Source organism: Brachyhypopomus gauderio, chromosome 1 (assembly GCF_052324685.1).
Source record: "Brachyhypopomus gauderio isolate BG-103 chromosome 1, BGAUD_0.2, whole genome shotgun sequence".
NCBI lineage: Eukaryota > Metazoa > Chordata > Actinopteri > Gymnotiformes > Hypopomidae > Brachyhypopomus > Brachyhypopomus gauderio.
The window spans coordinates 38,511,836-38,533,770 of NC_135211.1; the positions used below are offsets into that span (position 1 = coordinate 38,511,836).

General features: G+C 46.0%; 3 protein-coding genes across 7 annotated transcripts in view; all 3 read right to left on the reverse strand.

The window, feature by feature from the left end:
* Positions 1-1,960: 1,960 nt before the first annotated feature.
* clta (clathrin, light chain A) lies at positions 1,961-12,510 on the reverse strand. 3 transcript variants are annotated; one of them, XM_077013160.1, is made up of 7 exons: positions 12,181-12,510; positions 10,187-10,215; positions 8,493-8,607; positions 7,021-7,132; positions 6,410-6,463; positions 3,549-3,584; positions 1,961-2,939 (listed from the first exon to the last, which is right to left on the reverse strand). In XM_077013160.1, exons 1-7 carry the CDS (start codon positions 12,383-12,385, stop codon positions 2,768-2,770), a joined length of 723 nt encoding a protein of 240 aa, XP_076869275.1. In that variant the 5' UTR covers positions 12,386-12,510; the 3' UTR covers positions 1,961-2,767. The 3 variants fall into 3 exon arrangements, with proteins under 3 accessions (XP_076869275.1, XP_076869283.1, XP_076869292.1); XM_077013168.1 differs by lacking the exon at positions 3,549-3,584; XM_077013177.1 differs by lacking the exons at positions 3,549-3,584; positions 6,410-6,463 and having other exon boundaries at positions 12,181-12,506.
* A 1,082-nt stretch (positions 12,511-13,592) lies between these two features.
* nansa (N-acetylneuraminic acid synthase a) lies at positions 13,593-20,288 on the reverse strand. The gene is made up of 6 exons (XM_077013148.1): positions 20,031-20,288; positions 18,013-18,228; positions 17,635-17,734; positions 15,085-15,239; positions 14,487-14,753; positions 13,593-14,008 (listed from the first exon to the last, which is right to left on the reverse strand). Exons 1-6 carry the CDS (start codon positions 20,160-20,162, stop codon positions 13,799-13,801), a joined length of 1,080 nt encoding a protein of 359 aa, XP_076869263.1. The 5' UTR covers positions 20,163-20,288; the 3' UTR covers positions 13,593-13,798.
* A 1,624-nt stretch (positions 20,289-21,912) lies between these two features.
* Positions 21,913-21,935, reverse strand: part of gne (glucosamine (UDP-N-acetyl)-2-epimerase/N-acetylmannosamine kinase) — a 31,297-nt gene continuing 31,274 nt past the window's right edge. For all 3 annotated transcript variants that reach the window (XM_077013206.1, XM_077013198.1, XM_077013190.1), the window contains exon 12: positions 21,913-21,935. This exon is cut by the window's right edge and continues 1,664 nt beyond it. The gene's annotated coding sequence lies outside the window, so the exon portion shown is untranslated.

The window sequence follows — 21,935 nt, forward strand, 5'->3', positions numbered from 1 at the left end:
GGCCATCTGTTCCACATCCACAGGAAGATGGATACCACAGCCTACCTGGAGATTTTGCACAAGAACCTCCACTCCTCTATCAAGGATCTTAAGATGGGTCGTCATTTCATCTTCCAACAGGACAACGACCCCAAGCACACAGCCAAGAAAACCAAGGCCTGGTTTGAGAGGGAAAAAATCAAGGTGTTGCAGTGGCCTAGTCAGTCTCCTGACCCAATTGAAAACTTGTGGAATGTGCTCAAGGTCAAAGTCCACGTGAGGTGAGCAAAGAACCTAGATGACTTGGAGAAGATCTGCATGGAGGAGTGGGCCAAGATTACTCCAGAGACTTGTGCTGGCCTGATCAGGTCATATTAAAAAACGATTAATAGCTGTAATAGGAAATAAGGGGTTTTCCACAAAATATTAAACCGAGGGGTTGAATAATAATTAACCCTAATGTTTAAAATGTATTATACTTTACCTGAGCAACTTGTGTTAGGTTTGTATTATTTAAGCATCTGTTAATAAATGCTGCTCTGCTCTTGTTCAAAGTTTGAAGGCTCTAACTTATTTGCAACTTGTTAAATTCGCAAAATTTGCAGGGGGTTGAAATACTACTTGTTGAACACTACTTATATATATATATATATATATATATATATATATATATATATATATAGTTCATGCCACCTATGACTGACCTTAACCTTCTTTGATCTCTGTGGGGCCACTATGATGCCTAGCTAAACTTTTGCTAGCTTTTTGTATTTAGACTTCAATAACCTTAAACATTCCCAAAACACAAAAAAAAAAAATTTAACATTGAAAACTTGCTGTTTCGGTAATGAAAAACAAAGTTGTGTATGCTTGCTGACAAACCAAGTTTTTAACATTTATCTGGCGAGGTGCAAAATGAGGTGCTTACCTAGTAGTCATCTTGGGTGTTACAGTAAAAGGTGTCGTCCCCCCCCCTCAAAATGGCTGTTTTTTTCTGTTCCTTGTGGTCTTAAATGGTGCTTGAAAAACTTTGCAGAGGTTGAGAACATTGGCTGTGACCAAAGTTCTTTTTCTAAATATTTTCTTTTCTTTTACCAATGAATTCCAAGTAATACATTTTTATTGACTAACAATTTACTTTGAGATAGATTTAAGTTTTTTTATTATTTATTCATTTTAAATATAAAAATTGTATAGTTGAAGAGCAGAGATTCAGCAATGGACGCGTTGAGGTACTGAGAATTTCACACTAAAATACAGGCATGAAAATGGGTCAGGGGTTAAAAAGGTGAGAAGACTGGTGGGGGGGGTTATGAGAGGTGACGGCATGGGAATACGGCGATTACCATTACGCAAGGGCATAGGAGCGGGTTTGACATTGGGGGGCTCATTTGCTATCAAATCAAAGCCAAGCTAACAACAAACACAGCACGTGAATTGCGAACACTGCCAAATCACGCTTTTAGAATAAACGTTTTAAACCGTTTCCGCTGTTTGTGTGGTTTAATTTTTGGGTGGGACAAATCTACCTGTTTCTGATATTGGGTGGCCAATATTGGATGGCCAACTGTGCCATTGAAATAGCCGATTTCGGAAGTGCTCTGTTTGCTTATTAAGTCAATATGATAATTAAAATATATTTATAGATGTAAACCCCCCCACAAAAAAAAAAAAACCTCCTCGGATCTAAACGATTCGCATAGGTCACCCTTTTCAACTTCAAAACGGCGAATTTCGCCAAAAGGTAACTGATTTTCATGCCTGAAAATATAAAAAATATATAATTTAAAATTTCAGGGGAGGGGATTCCGAAACACTGCCCTCTAGTGGACTAGCAGACCACCTGCACTGATCTGAGTCCAGCTTCAGATTAACGCGACTGATGGACACAAAATGGACATCTATCCAAAGTCAGGAACTGCTGGACACAACCAGAATCTGAATGAGAATGTGCATGATGAAAGAGAAGACAGACCAAACAGACGATTCAACCGTGTTTACTCATCACAGAATCGACTTTAGAGAACAGATACAACAATCAGTTTACAGTTGAACACGTTCATGATCAACCTGTGGTTCCCACGCCTCACTGGGAGGTGCACAAGGGGTCAGTCTTCATAACGCACACAGACACACACAAACACGCACGCACACGCAAATACTCCTACAGTCTGTATACGACATACACAGCACATTTTGTACTTTATTCCTGGAGGAAATGCATAGATTGATAAAGTCACAACACCATGCGCTCTCTAACTGAGCAGAGGATCACCACACTTATGGAGTTTGGTCCGGAAAACAGCAAAAAACTCAAAATAAAACCAAATCTGAAAAGCTTCATTATATGTGTATATATTTATAGGTGGAATATATATGTATAAACATATACAGATATCTCTATATCATAATATAAGGATATAATTTAGATTATTTATGTATGAAAACAGGTCTCAAATCCTTCAGAAACACAGCCAGAAGGATTCGCCGTCGTCAGCGAGTGACTATGACGCGGCGAGGCCTGTGGGCTGCTGGGAGCGGTGGTTCTGTTGGGGGGGGGGGGGGGGGGGGGTGTAGGGTGAGCGAGGCCTGCAGGTTGCTGGGAGTTGTGGTTCTGTGGGGTGTGTGTGTGTGTGTGTGTGTGTGTGTGTGTGTGTGGGGTGGGCGGTGCCTGCGGGAGTTGTGGTTCTGTGTGGGGTGAGTGGGGCCTGCAGGCTGCTGGGGGTTGTGGTTCTGTGGGGGGCGGGGCTAGCGCACCAGCACTGAGGGTGTGTGGAGTGGGCGGGGCCTAGCGCACCAGCGGGGCCTGTTTGAGCGAGATGAGGACAGAGCGCATGCGGGACACGTCCTTGGCCTGTTTGGAGGACTTGGGGTTGAAGTCACAGAGACGCGCCACGCGCTCCCACTCCGTCCCTGGGTTGTTCTCATCCAGCTCAGACGCCATGGCCTCCTCCGCCGCCCTGCAGGACACACAACACAGTCAGCGTCTCACACACACACACACACACCACTTAACTCCTGTACATGGCAGCATAAAGCCACCCACCCACACAAAAACAAACCAACCAAACACACCCCCCCATCTAGATATTTTGAGTATTAGGGCGATATTCTTATAGATATTTTGAGTATTAAGGCGCTATTTTTCCATTACTCTGGCCCACCTGAGACCTCATTTGATAACGTTTCAATTACTGTAGCTTCAAATGGGTGAAAGCACTCAGCACTTAATTGGTAGTATTATTATACGTGTGCGTGTTTGGGATAAGGGCTGTCTGAAGGCTAAAAACCCTCCAGCTACATCTGGTGCGACATGTATGGCACTTAAAAAAGTGAGGAAGAACAAGACTAGAAACATTCTGAAACATTATTACGTTACTAATGACCTTCATCACCTCCACCCCCATAACCCAAAGATCAGCACAACCCAGTCTGACGTTAACGGCGGTCAGACCCGTAATGAGGACAGAAACAGCACGTGTCATTTGCATTCGTCTGCAAAAACACCCCACCCCCCAAGAAAATGCTCATTATTATTATTATTGATTTTTTCTGTTTTTTTACTTAACTGGTCTAGGCGGTAGCAAGGATGGTTAATATGAGTGCTTAAAGGTGCACAGAGGAAGGAGAGAAGGAGAGAGCACAGGTCAGAGGTCAGATATAAATATAGAAAAGGAGAAGAAACGTGAGGCGTAATGCATATGATGGAAGCAAGCATGCGTCCCACAAGAACACAACAACCACAAGAGCGGCCCGGGTAGGAGCGGCCCCGCTGGGCCGGGCCTCTGCCCCAGCCCCCCACCACACCAGGAACCTCTGCTGGAGACCAGACCTGCCCGGGTTCTGTTCTCTAGATCCCACAGTGCCCAGGTTCTGTTCTGGTTCCGAGAGCACATTCTCCTGACTTCACCTACAGGCTTTAGGATTTTGAATTTTTTATTTTTATTGCTGCATGTTTACCAAGACAGTGTTTATTATTTGGTCAAATCATGAGCTGGTGACTCTGAACCTCGACACAATCGTGTCTTAACCCCCCCCCAGGGAGTGCGTGTGTGTGAAGGCAGAGACATTCTGGTCCTGCAGAGCTGCTCCTGGGCCCGGGAGTCTGGGTGGATGCCACGGACACCTGGCTACAGTGAGGAACACACAGCTACGCCTGCAGCTACACACAACTAAAGCTGTACACATCCTGCTCAAACACACGCTACAACCCAACACGACCAGAACTAACCACACTGAACCTGCACCACATCAAGTCTACAACCACACAAACCCACCAGCAGCAAAGAAAGCAAAGGTGTCCAGCAAACTGTCAACCACAAGTATGCCTGAGAAAAAGCCAAATCACCTCAGGCTCAAATCACAGGAAACCCTGTACTGACAGCTCTCCTATGACGTTAAGCCCACAGTACTGACAGCTCTCCTATGACGTTAAGCCCACAGTACTGACAGCTCTCCTATGACGCTAAGCCCACAGTACTGACAGGTACTTGTTTGACTTAAGATGACAGCTCAGTAAATGAATTCAAATATTATTTGACTAAACACGTTTGACATTTGGGATCGAACATTTGCCAGACACGCAGCTGCTGCTAAAATAACCCTAGACCATCTGAACAGCACAACACACACTCAACACCAAAAAGAAGGTACACACTACACTATAGGACCGTAATTCAAGTGAAGACATGTGAAATAATTAAGGTCTCAAATGATGAAGGCACAACAGAGCAGTACGACTGATGGCATCTGGGCAAACAACCACCTTCCATATTCAAACCCACAACACAATGTTAATGAGAACACGCACACGCACGGGCTGTGACGGTATGGATTTTTTCTTACCGCTGTGAAAGAGCAACGTTTCACTGCGGTGAAGCGCTTAATAACCCCCCCCCCCAAAAAAATAAAATAAAAAAAACTATAGTTCATAAATAAAAACATGCACTTTTAAATTAATAACTTAATTCATCGTAAATACTTAACGCAAAATTATGGCCATAATCTTGTTAATAATGACGTGAATAACGTTAATTATAAATATCTTATTTTTCTGTCTTCATGTTCCTTGCAAGACAAACCAACATGTTCACTTTGTCCGGTTTAAAGGACGATCTAAACGAGGTGGCAATGTTGCCTGCCGTGCTGAATACACGCCCCGATGGAGTGCTCGTCGCGCAAACGGTCATATATTTTCTGGCAATGTTTGACAGAAGAGGGAATCGAATTAGATTTTTCCCCCACCGGGCAAGTGGGTCCGAATGCGAATCGAGGGCTTCCTCCTGCAAATACATCGCGAGTTCAGTGTCCGCACCGGGCTAAAAGCCACATACATCTACTGAACTGAATACATTTACCTGAACTGATCAGTTTCTGAACGGTGCCTGTAGCATTTCATGTGCGACAGTGTTATGTCGAAATTCCGACTTGCCAGTTAATCCGCACATAAAGACGATACAGATAATATTGTCGATTTATGTTTCTATGCATAAATAAGAGCTAGACTTTAATTATCCTTCACATCAAACGGCATTATCCATGTCCAATCCACACTGGTTCAAGGGTGTTAATTATTTTTAATAAAATACACATTGACTATAAAATACACATTTATTGACTAAGTTCACCTCTGACCATGACTTCGCAGTATTATGTCTAAATATCTAGTTAGGACAAAACCAGAGTGCTCAATGTACTAAGTTATAATCACTGTAACTCCCGAATATAATCTGTAGCATCTATGCGTGTACAAACGAGGGGAGTCGGAATTCGGCACAACACATGATGGCTTGACTAAATTTCTCCGTTGTGCCTGCTGTTGCATGTGCTAAATGAAAATGAGCACTTTCTTCTTTGATTTATAACTTTGTCCTACCACCTGATTCACTTTCTGCTCCGCCCCTGACGGGTGAAGAAACATCTACAGAAAAGCTGCAGCCCATTATAAACCGCATGGTTCAAATCGTGGGGTGAAAAAGTAGTGGCTTATACTCCGGAAAACACGGTAATCGCACACAAAAATCCAGCGCAAACCCATCCCCAATTTATTTAATGGACTGTTCCTCTCGTGTACACAGCGATAGCAATGGAAATGTTTTTCCATGTTTTTTCGCAATGGAAACGATTCCTTTTATAGATAAATAAATAAACGGCGGTAATGAGCTCAACACCGCGGTAGGCACTACATAACCGCGGTGTTGCAGTAATGCGGTTATCGACACAGCCCTAACACACACACACACACACACACACACCCAGACCAGGAAACACTGAAGTCCAAAAGCATGCAATAGTGGGCGGGGCTCTGAGCCATCACCCGGGACCACAGGACCAGCATCTCTGGGTGTGACGGGTGGAGGAGCAGGTGGAGAGGGTGGAGTGTTAAGGAGAGGTGCATGAGAAAAGAACGCATGTTAGTGGAGCAACATACACATAACCAATCAGGTGAGAGAAGGGCTGTTTGTAGAAATCTTCATCCAAAACCCTGGAGATCCCAGGAGAGCAGCCAATCAGGAGAGAGAAGAGAAGGCAGTGAAAAGAGAAGAAGACATCTCATACAGTGAAGACAGGACACACACACAAAACAAACAAAAACACACCCACACAAAAATCTCAAGTCACACTCGTACTGATATTATATAATCAAACAGACACAGACACGTACCCAGTCTCACCAACAAGAAACAGTCACACTCAGACAAGAAAACAGGTGCAGTAAGTTTGGATAAGAAGAGCAGTGTGTAATTTAAGACCCAACAAGACCAGTACACACACACACACACACACACACACACACACACGATTAGTGGGAGAAAGACCAAAGCACACAAAGATCTACATGCTGGACGGTGAGTCCTGCATTAATGCGTGTGGGCACTGGACGGGGCGTCCTGCATTAGTGCGTGTGGGTACTGGGCGGGGCGCATGGGCGATGGGCGGTGCTTTGGTGTGGGTGCTGGGCGGGGCATGTAGGCGCTGGGCCAGGCACGTGGGCGCTGGGCGGCGCTTTGGTGTGGGCACTGGGCGGCTGTGATGGCGTACCTGTTGCTAACTTTAGTCTTGGCCAGCTGCTCGTCCAGTCGTGTGTGCCACTCCTCCAGCTCCACCCGAGCCTTCTCCTTCCACTCACACTCCTGCTGGCGTGAGTTGGCGTCTGTGAAAGGTCACGGTCACACAACGCCTCCATCAGCTCCACAAACACCCCACTCACATATGAGAGCACTGGCCCAGGTCACGGTCCCCACACCAGCTGTGATCAGCTCGTGTCCAGTTACAATCAAACTCTAACATCAACCACCTCTTGATCTGCTCCTCAAACTCAAAGCCCAAACCACCAAGCCCATAAAGACTGGTTAGTCCAGGGGTGCCCACACCTTTTCAGCTTGCGAGCAACTTATAAGATGACAATGTCAAAATAATCTACCTACAATAAAAATGCTAAACAAATTTATTATTAGCATTATTTAAGTTATTATTACTATTTAATATTGTGTATACTTTATCCTAAAGGGGGAAAAGGAAAAAGTTTTTTTTTTATTGTGTCTTGCATCAGTTGACGTCTAATTGTAGCGAGAAACACTCCGCAATATCCTTCCAAAATTGCTGGGTCAAATCCTCGGTCGTGGTTTCAGAGCGCCGTGTGACTGTATTCCTCAATACCTGGACAGCTTTGACTGAAGATAATATTTCAGATTTGTTTTTAAAGTCTCGAAACAAGGAATCAGCGGCTTCAACAAATGCCTCTTTTATCATCTCTCCGTCTTGTAAGGACTTCTTGTGTTTAACAATTAAGTGACTCACCCGAAATGATGCTTCCTTCGCTTTTGTGATCAGATGTGAGAAAAACGACTGCTGTTCGGTCAACTGGGATTTTAGTTCTTTGACCTTTCTCAGCTCACTTTTTGGAGGAAAGTCAATGTCATAGTTTTTATGAACACTCCGAAAACGTGGCTCCACATTTCCCTTGTTTGGAATAGCAATGGCACACTGACAGATGAGGCAAACGCACTTAGAATACGACATAGTGAAATATAGTGAATATGACAGTGAAATATAGTGAATAAGACAGAGAAACAAATCCTCCTCCCATTCTGTATGAAGTGTTTGGTTTTAGGCTTCTTACTCAGACCAGCTACGGCACTCATTTTTATACCCTTTGTTGTATTTAGTTTAAATAGCTATGCAGCAAAGTAACTGAACTAGTTAGCACGGTAGAACACGCATGCACAGGTTGTCAAAAGTTCAAACGTTAGATTGGCTACCCTGTATGTCAATCAAAATACAACTGTCAGTGAAGATGGATGATAGCCTGTCATTAATCCCCTACTTTTTAAATGTCATGTGAGTTACCTACACTTCCTTTGTGATCGACCAGTAGATCGCGATTGACGTATTGGGCACCCCTGGGTTAGTCCATCCCTCCCTCTTCCAGTCTCTGTGGTAGATAGTCTGTCCCCTTTCCACCCAGTGACTCCGCCCCTTTACCCAATGACCCATAGACCCCGCCCCTTTACCCAGTGCCTCCAGCCTATCGCGTTGCTCCTCTCTCCACTTGCGCAGGCTCTCTGGCTCCGCCTGCAGACGGTCAGCACTGGAGATAGCAGCATACGCATCAGAGGGGCCATTACTCTACACACACACGCGCGCGCACACACACACACACACACCACAGTTGGGTCAACAGCATGCTGCATGAGCAAATGGGTTACATTCATCCTGCAAGGCAAATACCCCACCCCCACCTGCAAATTCAAGGTGTGCTGGGACCAGATATATCCCAGATGCTCAGAGTGAAGACTAGTGGATGAAGGACACGATTACACAGCACACCAGAAACACCAGACCTGAATGAGATTCTTCAAATGGTAATACAACCATTTGAAGGAACAAACTCCAGGTGCAAGCTTACACACACTCACGCTCGCTCGCACGAACACACACTCTCTCTCCCTCCCTCCCTCCAGGTGCAAGCTTACACACCAGTGAGACAGACAGACAGACAGACAGACAGACAGACAGACAGACACACTCCAGGTGCAAGCTTTTACATCAGCCACACACACACACGACCACACAGAACAAGACCCACTCACTTCCATTAATCAGGGTTCATACACTTTTTTGACAATTAATTTCCATGACTTTTCCATGACTTTCAGGCAAATTTCAATGACTATACATTCTCTAAACATATGTGTAGACATGAAAAATAAGAAAAAATCCAGGCCAAAATTCCACAGTATATCATAAATTAATGAAAAGCCACGTGGTTTAATTGAAAAAATAAACATTTACCGTATTTTCAATATCAATATACGTCGCACCTACAATGTTTTTTAAATGGAAAATGTTGTAGCTATAAGCCGTATCCGGGCTAAAAGTGAGTCCCCGCTTACCGACGGGTCTGGTTAACGACGGACTGGAGTTACGACCGACTTTTCGTAATTTTGCGCGGTGCGCGAAGGTGCAGTGGCAGCACAGTGGAGTGTAGTGTAGTGGAGTATAGTGTATAAGCTGAAGCAGCGCAGCCTCCACCATAGCCCATCTCGACAACGCGATCGCTCTCTCGCGTTGTACGCACGCAGTTTTTTTCTATACTGTATTTATGATTAAAGCGTATCTAAATCTAGGGTCACGCTTAACGACAAAAACTGCTTTACGACAGACTTTTCAGTCTCTAACCCCATCGTTAACCGATTGGTTAACCGCACATTTTGCACGTGTCCTTGTCTTTCTCAAACCACAGCTTGTATTTGTCCAACTGAAGCAGCCATTGTTGAATCGGCATTTACCAGCATTACGCTGATTTACATGTCAAAGTACAATCTACAGCTCCGTTTGGAGTCCGTCGCTAACGCAGCGAACTAACGTGTGAAGTTACGTTAGCGGTCCACACAATGAAAAAAAAGGCTATATATATATATTTCTTCCGGTTATCAGAACGACAAACATTTATTGTGTCAAGCAAATTTCCATGACTTTTCCAAAACATTTGAGTATTTTTATTTTTTCCAAAACTTATCCAGGCCTGGAAATTGCTATTTTCAAATTCCATAACTTTTCCAGGTTTTTCATGACCGTACGAACCCTGATTAATGCAACACCACACATCCCACAAACATTAATCTCAGACTATACTTTGGCTTTAATTGAGGCTCTGATATAAATAACGTCAGCGAAGCCAGTAACTGTAATATCGGACCATTACCTCGTGCAGCTCTCCGTTTATGGTCCCGTCTGTGGACAGAGAAAGACAGAAGTCACGTGAGACCCCAGGCCTGGCAACAGCAGTAAAACACACCAGTAGAGGGTGCTGAAAGCCAGCTTTCGCTGCCAGATGGGTCAGTTCAATCCAGCTTTGTTGTTACTGATTCCACCCGCATGTCACCACTGCCCAAGAGCAGTTGTGTTTCACCTGCTGAAGAGCATCTTGGAGAAATACGTGCTCATACATATCACAATGTTATTAACGCATCCATTCTGCCACTGTAACCAACACACCCATGACAATGTGCGATGCACTCTCTCTCTCTCTCTCTCTCACACACACACACACACACACACACACACACACAGTGTCTGATGCTTAGAGGGGGTCACCGATGCAAATTTTGATTAGTCTGCACTAAACTTAGGACCATTTCCAATTGTATAAGCCAGGCCCACATTGCTGCTCTAAACAACCCATTTTCCAGAATGAAGCGTTGGGCAAAGCTCGTTAGGATAAAACACTTTTGCTGACTCGTTAGTCCCTTCTTCCTTTGCAGGCGGAAATGAAACACAAAGAAGTACACACTCAGCCACTTTCTCACAAACAACCACGACGACAGCGGTCCTACAACAGCTACATAGAGGCAATACAAAATACCAGTGTCCTCCAAACATAGCTGGTGCGGCCGCGGGCTCCAGTCCCTCTAATGAAATAACATCCCCTCATCATTAATGCAGAAGACTCAGCCCGAGTCGACGCATGACGATCGCAGCGAAGAATAACACACAGGTGGCGTGAAACACACACCAGTCCGCCAGCTCTCTCTGGACGGCAGCGTCCTCAGCTCGGCGGTGATCGGGTCGTGACGGTGAACCACCTCCATGTTTTTGGTCAAATAACCTCCCAAATTCACCTGCATCTCAGTCGCTATCTCGATATTGAGAAGCACGTTTGTGGCCCTGATCACACCAGGTCCTCACGGTAGTGTCCCAGACGCCAGGGCCCGTTGTAAAGAGGACCGAGGGTGATTCGGTTCGTGATTCGGTCCGGTCTCCGAATTACAGCGAGTGTAGACGCGCCCCGAAGGTCATCAGCTCGCCGTGTTACGTTAACCGCCAGCTGGCTGCAGCAGGCCCGGGTCCAAAGGTCGCTGTACACGGTCATGGGTGTCGGTGGTTCAGTTCTTAGGCGCCGTTTAAATCGCGTGAACGTGCACCTAGCCAAACCACCGTCATTTGTCGTTTAAGTCTCTAGTCGCGGGATATTTGTCCCAGGTGTCCCAACAGTAAACCGGCGCCGTCCAGCGCGGATAACGTCACCGTGTCCCGCTGCGCTACCGGGACGAAACGTCGGCGTTACCGAAACAGTCGGCCGGTCACTCGGCCTTCACGGCCAACGTAACGCCGCCCAGCCCCACGGACCTGCGAGCCAGCTAACGGAACCTACTTAACCTAGTTATCTATCCGTCTATAACGGCACCGAACACGTAAACGTTGAGAGAAACGACCAACGTCCGTTACCTCAGACCAACCGACCAGCTTGAGACGACAGCTTAGCTACTCCGGCTAATCAGCCAGCTAGCGCTAATCCGTTAATATTCACCCCATCTCCCAATGTCGTCGTCAAATATAAAACTATGAGGTAAAATATACCCGTTAGCTACACTTTAGTTACCTGAAATAAAAAATATGAGGTAAAATATACCCGTTAGCTAGGTGCACGTTCACGCGATTTAAACTAAAAGTTAACTGAAATAAAAATATGAGGTAAAATATACCCGTTAGCTACACTTTAGTTAACTGAAATAAAAACTGAGGTAAAATATACCCGTTAGCTACACTTTAGTTAACTGAAATAAAAATATGAGGTAAAATATACCCGTTAGCTACACTTTAGTTAACTGAAACATTAATAAAGTGTCCGAGACTAAATAAAAGGTGAAGTATGAGGTCGGTGAGGTTTCACAGTTAGCTAGCTGCGGCTACACGGACCGTTGCCGTGCTGCTCCGTTGCTAGGCTCGCGCCCAGCGAGGCGGGAAACGCGCCGTCGTCCAGGATGCTGAAGCCCTCCTCGCTCTCGATTCCCGCCATCTCGCTCTCCTGCTGCGCGAGGAAGGCCGCCGCGGGGTCCTCCTCCGCCCCGATGCCGTTCCCCGCGGGGCCCTGCGGCGCGCCGAGCATGTCGAAGTCGTCCATGGCGGTGTGAGGTCGATCCTAAAGCGGCTGACCGGGGAGGAGAGAGAGAACCGGGGCTTTAAATGACGGGTCCGTCCCACTGCCGTCTCCACGGGCACTGTGGGGGGAGAAAGACCAGCCTGTGAAGGAAACGGCGGCGCGACCAATGAAGCGTGTGCGTTCCTGATTGACAGCCGCGTTATCCAACCGCGGGAGGACAACCTTGACAGTGGACCAATAAAATGACTGAACCGCGTCCGTGCGCGTCCCGTGATCTCTTGCGCGGCAGATGGGGCGTTGCGGTACACGCATGCGTATTCGAGCCACGTAGGAGCGCGTCTCCCTTCAGAAAGACAAACACGTCAAGTGAAGACAGATCGTGTCGGGGGTTCGTTAATGCGCCATTAATTAAATAATGATCAATATTTCCCGATGGACTATTACGCAACTTAATCATAACATCAAATCTAAAACCAAAGAAAATTGAAAATAATACGTTAAAACGTATATTTTAGCTACACAATTCAGTATATAATTACGTTCAGTAGAATGACAACCCATACTGTATCACTTTTAATGTCTTCTAGAATAAGTTATTCTTAGAGGTCTTTTCTCCATTGGAGAGCCATTATTTTAAACACGATTTAACACAGATTAAGAGGGTGTCCCTTATTTGAGTTGGTACAGGTTAGTGTTTTTAATTATCATAGTATAACTTGTGTGTGTAATTTATTGTCATTTTCATCGAGTCTGAAAGGATCTGGCAGTTCAAATGTGGTCAGCAAAAGGCTTTGGTCATTTTCACAGTCTACATCTGACTGGATGTGGATCTTACAAGTAATGAAAGTATTAAAACCTGCCTCATAGCCCAGAATCCTTGCATTAAAATATTTTTTAATTATTAAATCTAAAGTCTTTAAAACTCAATAACGACTACCAAACCTTTATTGCAGTGTCTCACTGTCTCAGGGAGCTAAACGACCCGAAAACTCCAATAAAGGAGGAAATGAATGAATTATATAAGGCGTCACTATCGTAAAAGTGCAACAGATCACGGAGCACGAGGAGGTTGTCCTTGGACTGAAACATGGCACCGTGCTGATGAAGTGTGAAAGGACTTCATAGGGCACCACCTCCACCCACATTACGCTTTTATAGAGAACAACGCGATCATGACGTTGCACCTCGTGTGGAGAGGACACGTTAAACAGAGTAATGACACACGTGATGGTTCTGGAGATCGATCTTTATTGGAGCTCCCAGGACGACCCGAGCCGCCGGTCGCTCTGACAACACACGGTGCGTCCTGTTCCACACGCTGCCGTTCTGTTTGCGTATTCCTGAGCCGCAGCTACAGAACCGTGGCGGGAAGCGTCCTGACATGCCACAGGTCACAGGTCTCGTGCTGTACAGGGGCCGCTTGGCTCAGCGCCGTCACACTCGAGTCTTCTTGCCGTAGCCCTCCACCACGTCCTCCGTTACGCTCTCATCCTCGCCGATGTCCGACGTCGCCTTTTTCCCCACCAGCTGGAAGATGTCCTCCGGAGCCACACCTTTGGGTTCGGCCACCTTCACGCTCAGCATGTCCAGGGTTAGAGTGGTGCCCTTCGGGATAGACACCTTAGCCACCACAGACTTTCCCAGCTGGAGAGATACAGAGAGAGAGAGGAGAGAGATAGAGAGAGAGAAATGGGGAGAGAGAGAGACAAAGAAAGCGTGTGTGTATGTGTATATATATGTTTGTGTGTGTGTATAGATGTGTGTGTGTGTGTGTGTGTGTGTGTGTATAGATGTGTGTGTGTGTGTGTGTGTGTGTAAATATGTGTGTGGTGTGTGTATGTATGTGTGTATATGTGCGTGTGTGTGTATAGATGTGTGTGTGTAAATATGTGTGGTGTGTGTATGTATGTGTGTATATGTGTGTGTGTGTGGTGTGTGTATGTGTGTGTAAATATGTGCGTGTGGTGTGTGTATGTATGTGTGTGTAAATATGTGCGTGTGGTGTGTGTATGTATGTGTGTATGTGTGGTGTGTGTATGTATGTGTGTGTATAGATGTGTGTGTGTAAATATGTGTGTGTGTATATGTGCGTGTGTGTTTGTGTGTGTGTGTGTGTACTCACCTTGTCGTGACAGGGCTTCTCACAGGGCAGCATGTGTTTAATCCCACTCCCCAGTGCCCGCTCCAGTGTGCGGATGGCGCGCACCAGTTCAGTCAGTTCATGGGGATCCAGTGATGCCGCGTGGTCATTCCCTTTCCAGGTTTTATCCAGCGTCACATGGCGCTCCACCACCTTGGCCCCCAGGGCCACCGCCCCCAACGTGATGGTGATGCCCGACTCATGGCCCGAGTAGCCAATCGGGATGTCTGGAAACTCCTTCTGATATTCCTATGAGTTAGAACAATTTTGGGAATTATAGATATGAATAGGATCACAAAGAAGTGATACAAGAACCTCTGGAGGAATCTTACAAGAACTATACAGGAGCTCACAATAATAATAATAATATATTATAATAAATATAATATATATATTATAATAATATATGAATGGATCTAAATAATATGTATATTTTGTATTACTTCATCTAAAATTTTATAACAAGATTATATACAGTAACTCTAATACCGTTGTGCTTCATGAACACTTGACAACTTTACAATTAGTGAGCATGTGGAACACACACACACACACACACACACACACACACACGCCTTACGCTGATGACTCGCAGGTTGACGTCCTCTGGCTCCAGTGGGTACGCACTGGTGCACTGCAGAATGCAGAACTTCTGATTGTGTTCCTTCACAGTCTGATACACCCGCCGCATCGTCTCCATGGACTGCATCCCACTGGAGACCACCATGGGGCGCCCTAGAGCAGCCAACACACCTCTTATTTAACACACCACCATGGGGCGCCCTAGAGCAGCAAACACACCTCTTATATAACACACCACCATGGGGCGCACTAGAGCAGCCAACACACCTCTTATATAACACACCACCATGGGGCGCCCTAGAGCAGCCAACACACCTCTTATTTAACACACCACCATGGGGCGCCCTAGAGCAGCAAACACACCTCTTATATAACACACCACCATGGGGCGCACTAGAGCAGCCAACACACCTCTTATATAACACACCACCATGGGGCGCCCTAGAGCAGCAAACACGCCTCTTATATAACACACCACCATGGGGCACCCTAGTGCAGCCAACACACCTCTTATTTAACACACCACCATGGGGCGCCCTAGAGCAGCAAACACACCTCTTATATAACACACCACCATGGGGCGCCCTAGAGCAGCAAACACACCTCTTATATAACACACCACCATGGGGCGCCCTAGAGCAGCAAACACACCTCTTATATAACACACCACCATGGGGCACCCTAGAGCAGCCAACACACCTCTTATATAACACACCACCATGGGGCGCCCTAGAGCAGCAAACACACCTCTTATATAACACACCACCATGGGGCACCCTAGAGCAGCCAACACACCTCTTATATAACACACCACCATGGGGCGCACTAGAGCAGCAAACACACCTCTTATATAACACACCACCATGGGGCGCACTAGAGCAGCCAACACACCTCTTATATAACACACCACCATGGGGCGCCCTAGAGCAGCCAACACACCTCTTATTTAACACACCACCATGGGGCGCCCTAGAGCAGCAAACACACCTCTTATATAACACACCACCATGGGGCGCACTAGAGCAGCCAACACACCTCTTATATAACACACCACCATGGGGCGCCCTAGAGCAGCAAACACGCCTCTTATATAACACACCACCATGGGGCACCCTAGTGCAGCCAACACACCTCTTATTTAACACACCACCATGGGGCGCCCTAGAGCAGCAAACACACCTCTTATATAACACACCACCATGGGGCGCCCTAGAGCAGCAAACACACCTCTTATATAACACACCACCATGGGGCGCCCTAGAGCAGCAAACACACCTCTTATATAACACACCACCATGGGGCACCCTAGAGCAGCCAACACACCTCTTATATAACACACCACCATGGGGCGCCCTAGAGCAGCAAACACACCTCTTATATAACACACCACCATGGGGCACCCTAGAGCAGCCAACACACCTCTTATATAACACACCACCATGAGGCGCCCTAGAGCAGCAAACACACCTCTTATATAACACACCACCATGGGGCGCCCTAGAGCAGCCAACACACCTCTTATATAACACACCACCATGGGGCACCCTAGAGCAGCAAACACACCTCTTATATAACACACCACCATGGGGCACCCTAGAGCAGCCAACACACCTCTTAACACACCACCATGGGGCGCCCTAGAGCAGCCAACACACCTCTTATATAACACACCACCATGGGGCGGCCTAGAGCAGCAAACACACCTCTTATATAACACACCACCATGGGGCACCCTAGAGCAGCCAACACACCTCTTAACACACCACCATAGGGCGCCCTAGAGCAGCCAACACGCCTCTTATTTAACATACCACCATGGGGCGCCCTTGAGCAGCCAGCATCCCACTTATTTAACACACCAACGACTAATTACAAGAAAATGATTCAATTCATTCACAATACTACTATTTGTTTTTTTTTTTATAATTATCAAAGCCTTTAAAAGCAGAGGCCACTCATGTGATGTAACAGTACAGCTCCACACTCTAATGTGGTGTAACAGTACAGCTCCACTCTCTAATGTGATGTAACAATACAGCTCCACTCTCATGTGATGTAACAATACAGCTCCACTCTCATGTGATGTAACAATACAGCTCCACTCTCATGTGATGTAACAATACAGCTCCACTCTCATGTGATGTAACAATACAGCTCCACTCTCATGTGATGTAACAATACAGCTCCACTCTCATGTGATGTAACAATACAGCTCCACTCTCATGTGATGTAACAATACAGCTCCACTCTCATGTGATGTAACAATACAGCTCCACTCTCATGTGATGTAACAATACAGCTCCACACTCATGTGATGTAACAATACAGCTCCACACTCATGTGATGTAACAATACAGCTCCACACTCATGTGATGTAACAATACAGCTCCACACTCATGTGATGTAACAATACAGCTCCACACTCATGTGATGTAACAATACAGCTCCACACTCATGTGATGTAACAATACAGCTCCACACTCATGTGATGTAACAATACAGCTCCACTCTCATGTGATGTAACAGTACAGCTCCACACTCAGTGTACCTTTCTTAGCTGTTTTCTCCAGGTATGGGAAGTTATTAGTGTCACCGGATCCGACCTTGAAGAAGGGCACGTTGAGTTCATGAAGGAATTCAACAGCCATCTTAAAAACACAGCCAGAAATAGTTGATGTTAACCAGAGTTATTGGTCTTCCAGGGCATCTGCAACCATCCAGTCATCTCTCTTTGTGAAATCAGTACAAGTAAGGTCCTTCTGAACATGTAGATAAGTGAATACTGTAGATTGCTCACACTTCCCATCAATATTTAGTGAAGACCCAGCCCATATAAATCTCAGCACTGATTTATGATGTGTTCCGATGAAATTCAGGCTTTTCTTTTCACGTAAGCCGGGTTCATGGTTATAGACGCGTCCCTCACCTCATCCATGCCCGAGGCGGTGAAGAAGATGCCCACTTCTTCCGCGTACCGCTGAAGCTGCTTGTACTGCTCGTGGCTGAACTCCAGGTGGCGCTTGTGTTCGCCGTACGTCTTTCCCCACGAGTGTTGGGACGTGTACGGCCGTTCCAGGGCGCGCTTGTTAAACTTGTGTTCGAGCTCGCTTTTCTGGAATTTAGCGCAGTCCGCCCCGCATTCCTACAAACCCAACAGGACGGAGTCAAACAGAGCGGTTCACACAGCCTCACAGTTCAGATTAAGACGCTGCCAGCGTTCACACGCTTACTGTAGGACCAGAGTATTAAATGAAGAAGAACGTGTTGGTTCTGCTCAAACTACTCCACACCTGGGCTTGTGCCTTGTACAAGGGTGTAGTGAAGAGTGCCTAACACAAGGGTGTAGTAAAGAGTGCCTAACACAAGGGTGTAGTAAAGAGTGCCTAACACAAGGGTGTAGTAAAGAGTGCCTAACACAAGGGTGTAGTAAAGAGTGCCTAACACAAGGGTGTAGTAAAGAGTGCCTAACACAAGGGTGTAGTGAAGAGTGCCTAACACAAGGGTGTAGTAAAGAGTGCCTAACACAAGGGTGTAGTAAAGAGTGCCTAACACAAGGGTGTAATGAAGAGTGCCTAACACAAGGGTGTAGTGAAGAGTGCCTAACACAAGGGTGTAGTAAAGAGTGCCTAACACAAGGGTGTAGTAAAGAGTGCCTAACACAAGGGTGTAGTAAAGAGTGCCTAAAACAAGGGTGTAGTAAAGAGTGCCTAACACAAGGGTGTAGCCCGAGGTGACGGTCTTACTCGGCGTGTTTACACTGCCCCAAGCTAAACGCATTTTTTTCAATGTTTTCATGATGACAGAGGTCCAAATAAGGACCAAATAAGTACATTATATATATGAATCACTGATCATTGAATCAGTGGGTGGTCAAAGCATTACTCTCCATGAACTTATCTTACTGCTCTGGTGTAATAAGGAGACGTGGTGGAGGTCCGGCCAAACCGGTTCGTGTAGGTGCGGTGTGAACGTGAGGCGGCTGCGTGCAGGACGACACGGTGCAGCAGAGTCACCTACCGCTGGGCAGGAAAACTAACTACAGGACCAGAACTGCTCATCCTTCATGAAGGAGGATGCTTCATCAAAACTAGTACTGATTAGAGGGGGAAAGCGGACTAAATTAAATCAGTTCTGCAGAATACTGTAATTTATTCAGTTACCACCAGTGTGCACATAAGCTGCCCATAACTATTTTGGACCGTCTCTATTCAAGCAGCCCGGACCATGGTGCTGGTGTTAGAAGATCTAGTTCTGAACCGGACCATGGTGCTGGTGTTAGAAGGTCTAGTTCTGACCCGGACCATAGTGCTGGTGTTAGAAGGTCTAGTTCTGACCCGGACCATGGTGCTGGTGTTAGAAGAACTAGTTCTGACCCGGACCATGGTGCTGGTGTTAGGAGAATTAGTTCTGACCCAGACCATGGTGCTGGTGTTAGGAGAATTAGTTCTGACCCAGACCATGGTGCTGGTGTTAGGAGAATTAGTTCTGACCCAGACAATGGTGTTGGTGTTAGGAGAATTAGTTCTGACCCAGACCATGGTGCTGGTATTAGAAGAACTAGTTCTGACCCAGACCATGGTGTTGGTGTTAGGAGAATTAGTTCTGACCCAGACCATGGTGCTGGTGTTAGAAGATCTAGTTCTGACCCAGACCATGGTGCTGGTGTTAGAAGATCTAGTTCTGACCCAGACCATGGTGCTGGTGTTAGAAGAACTAGTTCTGACCCAGACCATGGTGCTGGCGTTAGGAGATCTAGTTCTGACCCAGACCATGGTGCTGGTGTTAGGAGATCTAGTTCTGACCCAGACCATGGTACTGGCGTTAGGAGATCTAGTTCTGACCCAGACCATGGTGCTGCCGTTAGAAGGACTATTTCTGATCCTCGCTGGTTAACAACACTTAAATCTTTTTTGCGCGATAATAAACGGAAGGAGAAGATCTTACTTTGGCCATTCTGATCATTTTCTTGGCTATCTCGATGTCTCCCTGGTGGTTCTGCCCAATCTCTGCGATGATGAAGCAAGGATGGGTCCCTCCGATCTTCCTGCCGGGACACAGCTCGAATTCTAGAGGCATATTTACACTCCGCGGATCCGACTGAATTAAACGTGCAGTAAATTCAGTGCGTTTGCTTGACCTGCCACCTGACGTCTACACGCTTGCTCAGTGTATCGGTTACACGACTTACTCCTGCAGGAACTTCCGCTTTCATTCACGATGTCGCCGCCCACATTTTTCAAAATAAAAGTCACCACATCCTGAAGCATTAATCATTCTGTTTAACCGAGGGCCATAGGGCAACCTCCTCATCCAAACTTTAGTCAGCACAGCGCAGCCACGGCTCACGGTCTCCTGGCAGGAGCCCAGTCCAGACTCACCCACCACACTCGTCCATCAGAAGCTTGCGAGCAGCAACTCGGACATGGAGACTCAGGCCACGAAGATCCTGATGCAGTCTGTGTGCTGATGATGTCAGAGGTGTGTGGAACTCCACACTTACCGAGTTAGCAGAGCATTGGTGGTGTTTACACACCACATGCCCACTGTAACTGTACATGGTCTAACACTATTTGATCTGTAACTGTACATAGTCTGTAGTGTACATGGTCTAACACTATGTGGTCTGTAACTGTACATGGTCTGTAGTGTACCTGGTCTAACACTATGTGGTCTGTAACTGTACATGGTCTGTAGTGTACATGGTCTAACACTATGTGGTCTGTAACTGTACATGGTCTGTAGTGTACATGGTCTAACACTGTGGTCTGTAACTGTACATGGTCTGTAGTGTACATGGTCTAACACTATGTGGTCTGTAACTGTACATGGTCTGTAGTGTACATGGTCTAACACTATGTGGTCTGTAAGTGTACATGGTCTGTAGTGTACATGGTCTAACACTATGTGGTCTGTAACTGTACATGGTCTGTAGTGTACATGGTCTAACACTATGTGGTCTGTAACTGTACATGGTCTGTAGTGCACATGGTCTAACACTACAAGCACCTGCAGGCACCTGGGGGATGGTCTGGCTGCCGGTGGATGTGCTGATGCCGGGGTTCACCTGGGGAGTAACACTGCAGTCGGAGCCTACAATACCAGCATCACTGCTCCGACACGGAATGAAAGCCTGGCATTCATCAACAGACATTTACAGTGACAATATCAAAACCCAGAACTTTCAATTCTACCTTTTACCTAGTCTGATTGTGTGAATTATGTGTGACTTGTGTAATTTGTGTGTTAACGGGCCGCCCAATGGAGGATGGGTTCCCTTTTGAGTCTTGGTTCTCCCGAGGTTTCTTCCTATTCCCCACCATCATAGGGAGTTTTTCCTCGCCACTGTCGCCTTTGGCTTGCTCATTAGGGTTCTGGACCCATAGTATTGTTAATCTTGTAAACCCTGTAAAGCTGCGACAACTTGAGTTGTTAAAAGCGCTATACAAATAAACTTTGATTGATTGATTGATTGATGTGGTCTGTAAATGTACATGGTCTGTAGTGTACATGGTCTAACACTATGTGGTCTGTAACTGTACATGGTCTGTAGTGTACATGGTCTAACACTATGTGGTCTGTAACTGTACATGGTCTGTAGTGTACATGGTCTAACACTATGTGGTCTGTAACTGTACATGGTCTGTAGTGTACATGGTCTAACACTGTGTGGTAGATAGATAGTTTGCAAATGGCACTTTATATTAGAAAAGAAAAAAATGCTTAAAACACAAAACTTGTTCTTCAGTGCATTCTCTATATTATTGACTGCAGTTAATCTTCCATATATATAATCATGTTGATTAATGAAACAAACAACATCTTAAATATGCATAATTTTAATGAGAGGAA

Bases quoted from the DNA above. Each gene is read 5' to 3' on its own strand.
- clta (XM_077013160.1), bottom strand. From the start codon at position 12,385: ATGGACGACTTCGACATGCTCGGCGCGCCGCAGGGCCCCGCGGGGAAC. The intron at 7,133-8,492 runs GTAAAGGGGCGG...GACCTTTCACAG, and splicing joins CGATAGGCTGGAGGCACTGG to ACGCCAACTCACGCCAGCAG. The intron at 2,940-3,548 runs GTTAAGTAAAAA...TGTGTCCTGCAG, and splicing joins CCTTGCTACCGCCTAGACCA to GGCGGCGGAGGAGGCCATGG.
- nansa (XM_077013148.1), bottom strand. From the start codon at position 20,162: ATGCCTCTAGAATTCGAGCTGTGTCCCGGCAGGAAGATCGGAGGGACC. The intron at 17,735-18,012 runs GTGAGGGACGCG...TGTGTTTTTAAG, and splicing joins CCGCCTCGGGCATGGATGAG to ATGGCTGTTGAATTCCTTCA. The intron at 14,754-15,084 runs GTAAGGCGTGTG...TCTAACTCATAG, and splicing joins TCAACCTGCGAGTCATCAGC to GAATATCAGAAGGAGTTTCC.